General features: G+C 48.9%; 1 protein-coding gene across 1 annotated transcript in view; it reads right to left on the bottom strand.

The window, feature by feature from the left end:
* Positions 1–6,442: 6,442 nt before the first annotated feature.
* Positions 6,443–12,883, bottom strand: part of CECR2 (CECR2 histone acetyl-lysine reader) — a 96,202-nt gene continuing 89,761 nt past the window's right edge. The window contains exons 15-19 of the mRNA XM_086755717.1: positions 12,341–12,469; positions 11,404–12,226; positions 7,915–9,322; positions 6,959–7,064; positions 6,443–6,678 (exon numbers count right to left, since the gene is read on the bottom strand). Of these exons, the coding sequence (XP_086611843.1) occupies positions 6,673–6,678; positions 6,959–7,064; positions 7,915–9,322; positions 11,404–12,226; positions 12,341–12,469 (2,472 nt within the window). The 3' untranslated portion in view covers positions 6,443–6,672. The remainder of the gene's footprint in view (positions 6,679–6,958; positions 7,065–7,914; positions 9,323–11,403; positions 12,227–12,340; positions 12,470–12,883) is intronic.

Genomic DNA, 12,883 nt, shown 5'->3' with positions numbered 1-12,883 from the left:
GGCAAACCTCAGGACATGCAGGAGAACACTAGTGAGCCACTGAGGATACCTTAATTTCATGAGGAGAGTAAATGTGTACTCCTCACCTCCTTTCTATATGCATGTGCAGAGGAGACAGCTGGCAAGTTCAACCTTCTGCCCTTCTACTCGCGTGGGCAGCGAGCTTTCATCTCTGCACTTGACAGCAGCCAACTGCAGCAAAGTGAGCACAGGGAGAGAAAATTGAAAGCTAGGAAGCAAGGACAGAGGAAATGTTGATGCACGACACAAAAGGGGATCAGAGGACTTTCCAGACTAAAAGTTGAGGCCCAAGCTCCTGTAGCTGCCTAACTGGCTTCAGAAAGTGAGATCGCTCCTCTGGCGTACTCAACAGTGTTTACATGGACTAGGTGTCTGCTTGCCTCTTACTGATTTGAAGGCCAAGACTCCCTAACGGCCATCTGGTCTAACTTTGTCCACAACAAGGGAATTTCACCCACATAGAGTCAGTTCCACTTTTATTTAGAAGATATTCCACTTATTACCCTTCTGCTAGTGAGCTAAGTGTTTCCAAATAAAAGGGGCAAAAGACAGAGGGACTTTGATAGAGTTGGTGAAAATCCCAATTAATCCTCAGCCCTACTTAATCTTTCATCCCCTCTTCAACTAGTGGATATAGTCTTGCTCTCTGGATGTACTGTCCTCTTTTGACAAAAAGAGAAAGACCTTTGCCAAAAGAAACCAAGGCTGCAGCTGCAGATCAAGGAGGAAAACTCTGGTCTATGCAAGGTCAGCAGTGCCAAAACTACAAAATGCTCCACAGTCTCTCAAATACTGCACACATGAGCTGAGGCAGGAGTGTAATCTAAAAGGGTACAGCATCACACAGTTCGCTACACCTGCGCTTCAAAGGTACACTTGAATGTTACTGTCTAGTTTTAAACACATATAACCCTGTCCTGAACTTTCTTGCCTAGAAGTGGACTGAGACTTGCTCTTGTCATTCCAGGAGCTCCTATTCAGAGACAGCTGGAAATGGGTCCCCTCCAGCTCTTTTTCGGAGCGGGAGGTGGGCAGTGGAGAGTGAAAACCAGAATGCACAGTTCATTATGTACTGGTTAAAAGCGTTTTCCTTCTGCATGGGCGGCAGGGGTCCTGCCAAGTCCAAATGTGCTTTACCCCCATCTGTATGTTAAACAGGTACAGATGGGGAAAGGCTGGAAGGTCAAAGTTTGAGATGCTTTCTCAGTTACAACAGGCACACACTCTTAAAGCTTGTCACATGGCCTGCAGCTGCAACGCTACTTTCACAGCCTGCTATCTCAATCTTGGCCTTACAGAAAGGATATGGTACTCACACACCTGCTCTTCAACCACCAGCACCGGATTTAAAGCGAAACAGGAATTCCGCAAGAGTAAACTCCTCTACCACCAATGCACCACAGTAAGAACTTTTTAAGGGGTTGCTCTTATTAAACCTAGACCCAGTTGCACAGTTGCTCTGCAGTGAGGGGAAACAGGAGCAACCACACCATCACCAGTTCCCCTGTTTGTCTTCTTCAAGCCACCCCTCAGGATAGTGCTTCCCCGTCACTCGATTCAGCACCTTCTCCACAACGTCCATGGCAAAACTCTCTTCTTGGAAAAGGAAAGCAGAACAAAGGCATGGAGAGCAAAGCAACAGACCTGGTTGAACATAGAAATGCACAGAAGACTGACAGAGATCAGTAGAGAAAAAAAAAAAAAAAAAGGTTGTTTTCTAATTATACTTTCATTTTAAATGGAGAAGTGTTGGGGTGAGAAGCTGCAGGAGAACTGCCTCAGTCAGCAGAATGAACAACAGCCTCTGTGACTATCTTTCAGATAAGACATCAAGAAGCTGATAGCTTTCCAAGACCCTGAGAAACCACACTTACAAAAATATACAAAGGAGATTTGTTTTGGAAAGTCTGCATGGGAAAAGCATTTGGCAGATGAGAAAGGATCAGAAGCTCTTCCAAGAAAAGTGTCTCCATGTACTTTAAAGTCACAAATCAAACCAGCTGGGCCTTGAACCTTCAAATTTACTTTCCTCTTTTGTCCTCCTCATTGCAGGCTGGTGCCTCGGATTGCTACTGAGTGGTTTGGTGGGTCACACCATGGAATTTATAGACTGCAAACTTCTGCTGGACACAGCTAAAAATCACTGTGAAACCTCAGTGACTGGCCTTCTTAAAATACTTAAGTTGAATTGCTAGGGCCTGTAGAGCTTAAGATGCCTGAAGCTTCCAGAGTCCCAGGGGAAGTTTATACAATGGCATTTATACTGGCAATTGAACAGCTTGGGAACATTGCACACCACTTGCAGAGGGCGAAGCAGTGGGGAGAGTAAGATGCTAAAAAGCCTGAGTAGCATACAAAGCTCTTCTGAGAATATTGGAAATCGTTGTCATGCTCAAGCATGGTCAACATCATACTTATTTTACGTATTATATAGTCTTGTTTAACATGAAATCTGTAATTACAGCAAAACACATCCTCTGTATGGGAAAAGTAATAGCTACAGGAAACTTTGCGAAAACACTAGCTCAAGATGTTTGCTGAAGAAGGACCAATGGCCAATATACTATACTATGACAATGCTGGGAGGTGAGAAAGACTGCTTCCAACTAGAGTCCAGAATTTCCCTGCATTAAGTTAAATTATTGTTTAAGATAGTGACCCAAGTATGGCACTCAAAAGTCAGGACATTTTAAAAATGCAGCTACATTTCTCCTGCACTGTATGCCAATCCATGGCAAAAAGCACCACTCCATACATAAAGAGCTACCATTTTACTCTCTTCTAAATCCCTCCTTAAACCTGACTCTTTCATAGTATATCTACAAAACAGCCCTGTGCAGCATGGGTTAGGAAACCTTAAAACCACAAAATTCACATCTTCTGCTTCTCCCTGTGCATTTCCACTGGTGTTCCAGCCTAGCAATCCACTCCTAGCCACGTGTCCTCGAAGGGATGCCAATCTTCTGTGACTTGTTCAGATTGTGCCTAGTGGGATTGAGCTCTGATTTTCGGGGCATCCCTAGATGTTATCATAAAAAGAAAAAAAAAACCAAACAAACAACAACCCAAACACTTATGAACAAAGCATCTGAAAGTCTGGAAACTCCGAGCTAGGACTCCACGGGTATCTCTCTCTGTTACAGTGCCCTGTCCGCAGGCCCTATCCCTGTAGCCCAGCCATAGTTCCCCCTATGCTACATTAGTACTTTTCCACTATAAACCATGCGTCCTCACAACAGCAGCATGTTAGTCACTTTAATAAGAATTACTGACTACATCAAATGTCATTTACCTAGAAACCCTCCCAGGAGGATTCAGCTTTGTTTTGTCTACCATCTGCAAGTCAAACTCTTCTCCCAGATTTCCATTATGTCAGGTAAAGGATAATATCTTCATGTTGCACACTCCATACAGGATCCTCAGAGTATCTGTCACTGTCTAACACTCCACTACGCTCTCCAGGCAGACCACAAGCAATTCTTGCCTTTCTTACTAGACCCCTGTTTTGACCTGGTCTTGGTGCTCATCCAGATACCATGACCACTAGAACCATGTTTTCAGTGACAGTTCCAGTTGAAGGCCAAGAGTGCTTCAGCTTGGTTGGGTTCTTTTTACAGCTTCTAAAAACCTGCTGTTCCACAAAGTTCACAATGAGCTGAATGAAAGGCACTTCAAATATTCAGGCAATTGTCTGTGATACAGAAGACACAGGCTGAAGTATGGTAGTGGTTGTTTGTAGAATCTACATTCACATTTCAAGAATTTTGAATACTTGTCTACAAGTTATATTTTATAGTTCCTCTATTTTTAAATATGCTATTTCAAATTATTTTTTATATTTACAATGAACTAAAGATTGCTTTACAAGGAGAAGCAACTGTGTTTTTGTTTGTCCCAGGTTTATTGTCTTGAAGAGCAGTTATACTTGCACAGTTTTTCATAAATACCTACTACTGCTTCAGTACCTCCATTTAGGGGAGGATCCAGACCTGCATTTCTGAGCAGATGGGGCATCTCTGAAAATCCACTGCCAGCTGACAAGCCAGCAGCAGACCCTTAGCTCTGGGAGGAATTCAGATGAGCCATAGCATAATGTTGTTGACTGGGGAGAACAGTTACCTGCTTCTCAGTCAAAGGACAACTGTCAGAATCTTCTATTCTAGTTTATACCAATGCACCAGTGACAACTGCTTCCTGACAGATGAACACAAATAATAACTAAAAAAAAAAAAAAAAAAAAAAAAAAAAAAAAAATCTCCCTTTCATAATGTAATGGCATCTATAGATAGATACTGTAAGTAATTTACGTTATATTGAACTCTTCCTTTGCGGAGGAGCCAGCTGCCCCAGACAACTCACTGGAACAAGCAGACAGCAGCTATAGTTCACAGGCTAGCTGCAGCGATGAGTAAGAACAACTATGTTTTAAACATGCTTGTGGGAATAGCGTGAAGAAGTTTAACTCCTGTTAGGCTTGGAAAATGGCCTTGGTCCTACAAAGCTCACCAGAGGCAAAAGTACTTTAGCAACAGAGCAGTGAGACTCACTGATAAGGGATGCTAATGTGGCAGTCTTCCTTTGTTCTAACTGTTTCAAGAAAGAATATTTCTCATCTTTTAGGCTTTTTGTGCTTCCAGAAGCTTAAGACAGAAGGAGTAATGGCTCAGTCAGATGCTACCTGCCATTTGCTCAAACAGCTTTGCCAGCACATGGTAGATCTACACAGCAGGACAAAGGCGGTGCAGTCATGCGTGCTAGTGCAATCCAGCTAAAGGGACGGCTGATGGCACCATCCAAGGACAACAAAGCAGCCAGAAAAATTCTCCTGAAACCTGGAGACAAAGACTCTCCCCTAGCTGGTACCACAGGCTAAAGGGCATGCTGCTTTGTCCTCACTTCTGCTGCCGCTAGCACAATTTGTCCAACACATTGATACATCCATACTGCTGTCCCCCCAGTGCAACCAGCAGCCTGCACTAGGGCTGTGGTCCCAGCAGATCTTGCTGCCCAATCTTGTCGTGTAGCAGCTCCACCTTGTTTTGCCCCAGCTCCCCCAGGAATAATCAGCTCTATTTCCTTGTTAGGTTTAAGACATGAATAACCTAACGAGATTCCTAACGAACTCATTTGTCAAACCTACATTTGAATGTCAGTGCCTGGAGAAGCACTGGTGTGCAGGGCTTCCCCAGTACAGTACTGCAACTGGTGAGGAAAGGCCTTTCAGATTGCGCACAGTCTCCGAGGGAAGCTGCTGCTAGTCCTGTAGGACTTGCTGCTACGTTATCAGTGATGACAAAGGTAAACCAAGTCAACTTGAATATGCTGCCCTCTCATTCCTCACCCCCTGAGCTATGCCACCTTAACATTTGATTTTGAATCAGTGCTTTCTGATTCGCCTGCAACTTGCAAATGCCAAATCCAACTCCATAGGCCAACAAACAGCTCACACTGCAGCAAACCTACTGCTCCCCCAAAGCAGCCTCATGCTCCTCCTTCGCAGGCAAGCAAGAGTGATCAGGAACCTCGGGGTACTTTCTGCTTTGCTGATGCTAAGAAGTTAATACAGCCAAGGGACAGAGAAAGAAAGGTGGGGACTCGGCTCCTCTCCTCAGGCAGCAGGGCAGTAGAGATTTGCACAAAATTTGCTTTATTGCTGCTCCACCCCTAGCTGCACCAGTTTCACCAAAAGAAGTCTAAGATGACCAGTTATGCAATTTTCTGCTTTCTAGAGCATACATTCCTCCTATCAGAAAGGCAGGGAGAAGGATACTATACTAGCAGAAGGGACAATGCCACTAGTGTTCTGTCCTGGTTTCCATTCCTGGTCCTGCTTTCCTTGTTCCCCCATGATGACAGGAGCTGGAAGTGCACTCAGGCTCTGGATCCAGAGGGGTGGAGGTGGCGGGTGAGGAGGGAAGAAGACAAGAGAAAGAGGAGGACACATTATGCTCCTGAGCAATTCCTGCTATTCAGTCAACCAACTGTCGGGTTGTGTCTCGGTTGCAGAGGACAGGAGGGAGGATAGCAAGTCATCCGTCACACGTTCCCTCACCTCTCCAGCTCCCGTCAAACCCCTACCCTTATCCTGAAAGATTTCAGTGTGATATGATTGTAAACAGTTAAGGATTCCTCCAGTGCTAAGTCCACTACAAGCTGGGTCCACCCCCTCCCCCATTATGTACAATACATTCACCAACAACAGAAATTTATTTAAAAAGGCAACAGGTTAAATTCTGTAAACTGGATCCAGCTCCAAAACACACACGTTAATACTACAAGTAAAATTCCATCATCATCCTCTTCCACCCTGAAAAATATACCTGAGTTTAGCAGTCAATGAAAGTTTCCACTCCCACCCTCACCCTCCCCACCCAAAAAATCCCTCAAACCCTGAACGAGACGTAGTCTCCGGTCACAGAAAGCCACTAGTTTGCGATGCTTGCCCCATGGTGGCGATCCAGTAGCTCAGCTGGCTGGGGCCCAGCACCGCTCCAGGTTTCCAACACAAAAGCCGTCACGGCACCATGTTCCATGGACCCAGGAAGCCACGTGCTGCTCGGCGAGGGGAAGGTGGGAGGATGGCCTGCCCCTCCTCCCCCTTGTCCAAATCACTTGCGGCTTTCGTCTTCGTGAGGTCCTTCTTTCCTTGGACTAGCTCTGGAAGAGGAAGAACAAGAGTTGGAGGCTTTAACTGGCAGCTTTAGAAAGGAATAACCTCATGATTGCATGCAACCAGTTCAAAGCTAGCACTATCAGTCTGCCTAGGTTATGTTTTACATTCAGTTAAGACTACAGAGACATCCCCAACTACTCTGCAGAGCAGTAGTTCACCTCCCAGCTACTTCCAGTGCTTCCCACTCTCATCAAACACTTCACTTCTTCAACCAGTGACAAGAGAGATTCGTGCTTCAACTCTGCTCTCTCTAACGGCCCTTACTTGATCCAGAGGCAATGCTGATGGTTTTTGTGACGTCAGATCTTCCCGGGGCATGGTTGTTGTAGGCATCTTCGGGAAAGGAACTTGGGCCTGATGCATTTGCATTCTGGAGCCAGGTTGAATGGAGAGAGTTTTAGCACATGAACATCAAGACCAAATACCATCTTACTTGGTTGAATACATACATACAACATTCACATACAAGCATGCATCTTGCGTATTCCTCTTTCTGGCTTCCCCCAAAACACAACCGTTATTCCATGCCACTCCTCCAACGGCTTAGTTGTAAGCCAAGCTTCCTGAACACTAGAAGGAGGACTGTCACACTGGACTATGACAAAACAGTAACAGTCAAAGCACATTTATAAAATCTGAACAGGGATTTTTTTGAGCAGCAGAATTTTCCACTGGGGAATAAAATGTGATATGCACAGTCTCAGTGAGAAGCAATTTTCTGTGAGGGAAATTTGAGACAGAGAGGAAAGGCAAAGCAAGAGGAGGGGAAAAAGGGGGCAACATTAAAGTAAAGGAGTTCATAACAAGAGGCTAATTTCCACTTTAGTTAGCTACTCTGCCCCACTATGAGAAAGATGCGATAAAATTCTTGCAAACAAAATGGCAAGAGCCTGTTTGATTAAGAGATGTACAACCCTGGATGTCACATTAACAAAACACTGTCAGATAAAAAAAAAAGCACTGGTGTGGGGATGGATGAAACAGGCTAACAGGTCTCCATGACAGCAATTTCTACTTGTTTTAAGGAGCTGCAATGAGACTCTCTCTCCAGCTTAAGAGACCTCTTACTCCAAGGGTCTAAGAGTCACCTGTTAGCCTCTCAACAGCACTTGCCATCTCCTCTGACTTCAAACCATGTCCTTTCAGGATATCAAACACTTATTGTCACGCAAGCATCACACCCCTCCCACCTGGTCTTCTTGCAGAAAACGTGATCTTACCCCGAGGGTCTATACAAGTCCTGGGGTGGCCCCCCCATGCCACCTCCACTGCCTCTCTGCTCCATCAGCAAGGCCTGAAAGTGACCTACGTTCTCCTCCCGGCAGCGGTACAGGGGTCCCTCCTGAGAAAGGCCGTTGGCCTGGCCGGAGGCCGGATGATGAGACAGGTGAGCATTCATGGGCGATCCATATGTCCTGGGCTGGAAATGACTGGCAGGATGCCGGGATGCATAAGGAGAGCCAGTCTGCAGCATCATCCCGTGGGGAGGGAAAGCCGACGGGCCAAATCCCATCCCTGAACCCAGATGTGGTGGAGGGGCTCCATAGAGGAACTCCCCCGCTGCCACCGAGCTTTGCCTCTTTGTGGCCGCGTTGTGGTTGTCCAAATCAAGGAACTCTTTGGGACTCTCAGGCCTTTCCTGGGACTCTTCAGACTTCTCGTCTTCAGGCCCCAGATCTTGCCCATCACTCGGAGAAACCTCTTTGGCACTTGGTATGTCCATACGGTTGGGAGAGGCCAGGGCAGCGCTCAGTGCCTCGCAGCCCTGCAAGCTGCTGGTGGACCCCCGGTCTGGGAAAGGGGGTCTGGCCAGCGGTGGGTGGGCAGTGGGGTGCCCACTGGGGCTGGCCTGGGGGTGGAGAGGTCTCTGCCAGTCTGAGTAGCCCTGTGGACAAGCGTAGTAGGGTGGTCGCTGGTAGTGGTGGTAGGAAGGCTGAGGCTGAGGCTGGTAGGGGTAGGGCATGCCCTGTGGGGGCCGGTACCGGGGGAAGACGCTGGGGTGGGCGCTGCTTGGCTGGAAGCCCTGTGGGGGAAAATGCTGGGGGTGGGAGGCGGGAGGAGGTGGCTTCCCTCCCATCACAGGACCAAATCCCTGCAGGCCAGGGTTGATGTGGTACCGCCCGGCCGAATTCGGATATTCCAGACCAGGCATGTAGAGAGGGTGGAACTGGTTGGGGGCAGCTCCCACAGAGCCAGCGTCCATGCCAGGGAGGCCGGTGCCCTGCCCCATGCAAGGCACGGCTGCTTCAGGCAGAGCCTTCCCCCTGCTGCAGAGAGGCTTTTCCAGCATGTTGGTGGCTAGCCCCTTCCCCTCGGCATCGGCCACCGGCCCCTCGCCCACTGCCCCATTCTCAGGCAGGGGACCCCCTCTCTCGGAGGTGGGCACCACGTCCCTCACACAGCCCGGGCCGCCAGTGTAGCCGCTCTCCGTTGGCCACGTGCCCTTGCCCTGTCCTGCCTTCAGGTCACCCTTCACGCCGGAGCCGTCCCCCTCCCCGTCCGGGGGCAAGGCGCGCCTGGTGCACTCCATGGGCAGCGGGGGCTTAGGATGAGGTAGGAGTTTGGCGTAGGCCCCGTCAGGAACGCCAATGCAGTGAGCCTTCTCGTCCACGCCTGCTGGCGGCTCCACTGGAAAGAGAGTGAGAAAAAGTCACACATCAGTCCAATTTCAGAAATCAGCCCTCCCCGCCTGACACATACACACGCCTACTCACACTCACCCAAAGCACACATGCCAAAGAGTAATTCCTGCCAGCTTAACCAGCTCTACCAAAGCAGCCTCTCAGCATCCTCTGCTGCTGCTGACCCAAAGTTGCCAGGCAGCTCTGTCCAACAAGTCCCTAACATCTGGATGGAGAAAGCATTTCACTTCTGTGCAAATGGAAGAGAAAAAGGAGTGACTTTCTAGATCCATGAAGGTTCAGGTACTTCCATCATAAGTACTCCAAAGCCTACAATGTGCCGTCCTCTACTCAAACCTCTCCACAGGACTGTTAGAGAATGGCACCAGAACAGTTGCTCTACTGTGGGGCTGCAGCCTCCCTCCCACACCTATCACACAGTCTTTCCTTCAGAGACATTTAGCAATTCTGAAGTGCATTTACAAGTTGAGTGACCATTAGTAGCTGTTTCTTTTAAAAGAGCTCTTTTAAAAAATACTCGTGAGGTTGCACCTCTCTTGGAAAGATGACACACGTGGACTGAACTCTCAAGATATAGGCACACTGTAGTTTGCAAGCCACTGAAAAGTCACACCTCCACTGGAGTAACATTGCACACATGGGTTTGGTCTGACAGATGGGTGTGCAGGGGCTGCCTAATGGAGAGGCAGAGTTGGGAAATACTGCAGAGGGATCCATGTGACAGCAAGATAAGAAGTTGGGGTAAGCGGCAGCTTGCTTTCGGGCTGTGTTGCCCATTCTAGTCCACAAATCCCACTCGCCCACAGCTTGGGCAGAAGCACTACCACACACTGAGATACTGCAGAGTCGATCACAGCCATATTTTAACCAACTGCGATTTGGAGATGCAGCTACTCTGCCCTGCAATTACTCAACGTCCTCCCCCCGTCTCTGTTCTATATCCAGCACAGTTAAATGATGATGGCTTTTAAGCAATGCCACAGAAGGAAAGAGTTTCCTCTTAGTGCAAGGCACACAAGGGATCGATAAAAGATGCAAGGGTTTTGATCTCTAGTTTACCAGCTAGAATTAATGAAAAAAAAATAGCTTTTTGATCTCTGGGGTTTTTTGATCTCTACTTTAGGTTTGTTTTATTTTAAAGGGTTTTTTTAATCTCTAGTTTACCAGCAAGAATGAATGAAATTCAACTAGAAAAACTTGCGATGGCACACATTACATGCTGCCATCCCACCTGAACTGATACAGCTGCTCAGTGGCTTTCAGGTAGTCCTGTTGTATGAAGATTTTGAGATGTGGAGAGCTCACAAGGCACATGTGCATATCAGAGGAGAAGCTGTACTGACATAGACTCAGAGGAGGATATTTAAACCATTTATTCACATAACATCTTATTTCCTTATCTAACTCTCTGCAGATCCAATTTTTATATTAACTCCAAGTGAGCTCTAGAAGCATCACAGCCTATGCTTTGCATTTGCACCCCATGGCAAACTGATAACTTGCAGGTATAGCTGGGACAGAGGGGACCTCTGGCAGGCTACAGTGAAACAAAGCAATCTTAGAAAAATCAAAGCGATAGCTGGAGTAGAAAATATATCCCAACCTAGATTTAAAGACATCTGTAAAAAAAAAAATGTGTCCCCCACAACTACTTAATCAAGAATTCAATTATTTTCTAGAAAAACCCCTGCTTTTGTTGCTGAGCCTCAGCCACTGTTCAACATTGACTCCAGTAAGCCTGAAAGGGCATATTTTTGTCTCTCCAGTGGCGCAAATCCAAACATAACCACATTTACAGACACAGGTTTTGTGCATCTGCAAGACAGTTAAAGTTTGGGACCTTATTATTTTGGAGCCCAAGAACAACAAAGCTGGCCTAGGGGTGCTCCCTCGTGCTCCTTGCAAGCGCACACTGGTGGGCAGAGGGTCTGCTCTGGCATGGGAAATGGTGATGCTGTGCAGCAGGCAGGAGAGATGCCTGGCAGCAAGCAATGGAGCAGGCAGGGAAGGTCAAACGCTACAGGCCGGGGCCCCCCCGTGTTGGCACACAGGTGCTTGAGGTGTTACCTTGGTGGCTTTCTGGCTCCATGGTCTGACCAGTGGGATCCTGTGAGCTCCCGTTCCCCACGATGGGTTTTGGAGGCTGCCCGCCAGTGGTGGAAGCGGCGTGAGCCAGCTGGGGAAAGGGTCCAGGGAGGTGCGGTGGGGGCGGCTGGCGAGGGTGGTAAGGCACACCCGGCGGGCACACGCGGGAGGACAGCTGCTGCATGGCGATCATCTCCGGGCTGTCCATCATGGAGTCTCCACCCTGGCACCCTCTTTGAACCTGAGGTGGTCCCCCAAACAGAGTGGCTGTTGGCTGTGATATCCTCTGGCTGGTGGCTTTCCCAGGCGGTCTGATATACCCTGAAGGAGGCACCCCGTGAGGTAGGAAATTTGATTGCTCGGTCCACTGGCCGGGAGGCAGCGGTGGCCTCATGGCCCGGGGGTCCATCATATGACCCAGGGCGTGGGGCTGGAGTGAGGGCCCTGGCCCCATGGGCGCCTTCTCCTCTGGCCCCATTGCGCCCTGGCCAGTGGGGCCGTGGCTGCCGTTCCACAGGGCTGGGTGTGCGCGGTTCAGGTACTTGTATGGCCGGTACATGTGCCCTGGAGGGACCTCCGAGCCCTCTGGTGGCCTCACAGGGGGCCCGTTGTGCCTTGGCGGGAGGAAGCCTTGCTGGTACTGGGCCGGTGGGTAGATGGCATCAGGCGGGGGGCCGCCCATGCGTCCCAGCTGCAGGGCCCCTGGCCGAGGGCCGAGGCCGGCGACGTGGGTCGGTCCTGCGCATGCCTGCTTCTCTGGGGTGGTCAGCCTGTGCCCACGGTGCTCGCTCAGTCCCATGGCCGGCTGGGAAGGAGGGGGAGAGAGAGAGAGAGATAAGATGAGTCTTGGTGAGAGCCATCACACTGAGGAGTGGAGGGGCCCTGGGGTGCTGGATCGCTTGGCTGTGGTGTTTCTTACTTGCATGGCAAAGTGCTGGTGCTGTTGGACAGGGTCTCCAGGATGGGGCTCAGGCACTCGTGGTGAGCCATAGAGCTTTGTGGGATCTGATCCGCGCAGGGGGCCAAACGTTCCTGGCACGGCTGGTCTCTAAGGGATGGGGAGGGGTGTGGGAGGTAGAATAAAACAATTTGTGAAGTGCAGAAAAGCAGCAGAGCTGATGCAAGAGAGGGGAAGCTGAGGCTAGAGGAACTACATAATTGAGCAGACAGGCTTTCTGGAGATACCATGAAAATCTGTAGTCTTTTTCCTATGAGGTGACACATCTCCCCTGGCAAAGCCACTGTCTCACACCCCAGCCATGTGTCCCCATGTTCAGGTCATGATACACTCACCTGCCACCCAACTACTTGGGAGCAAGGAAAAAGACTGGAGCGGGCAGTAGTTTGCTCCAGGGAGAGGAGCGGACCACAGGAGCATGCGAGCAGGACAAAAGGAGAATGTGCTAGATTTTCTTCCAAATACTTATTGCCTCCAGCTCTCCTGCTGCCTCCCACTATTTGC

This window comes from Chlamydotis macqueenii, chromosome 1, assembly GCF_036417535.1.
Source record: "Chlamydotis macqueenii isolate bChlMac1 chromosome 1, bChlMac1.mat, whole genome shotgun sequence".
In the NCBI taxonomy this organism is placed as follows: Eukaryota; Metazoa; Chordata; class Aves; order Otidiformes; family Otididae; genus Chlamydotis; species Chlamydotis macqueenii.
The sequence above is the reverse complement of the archived record's forward strand: the minus strand, read 5'-3'. Positions and strand labels throughout refer to the sequence as shown.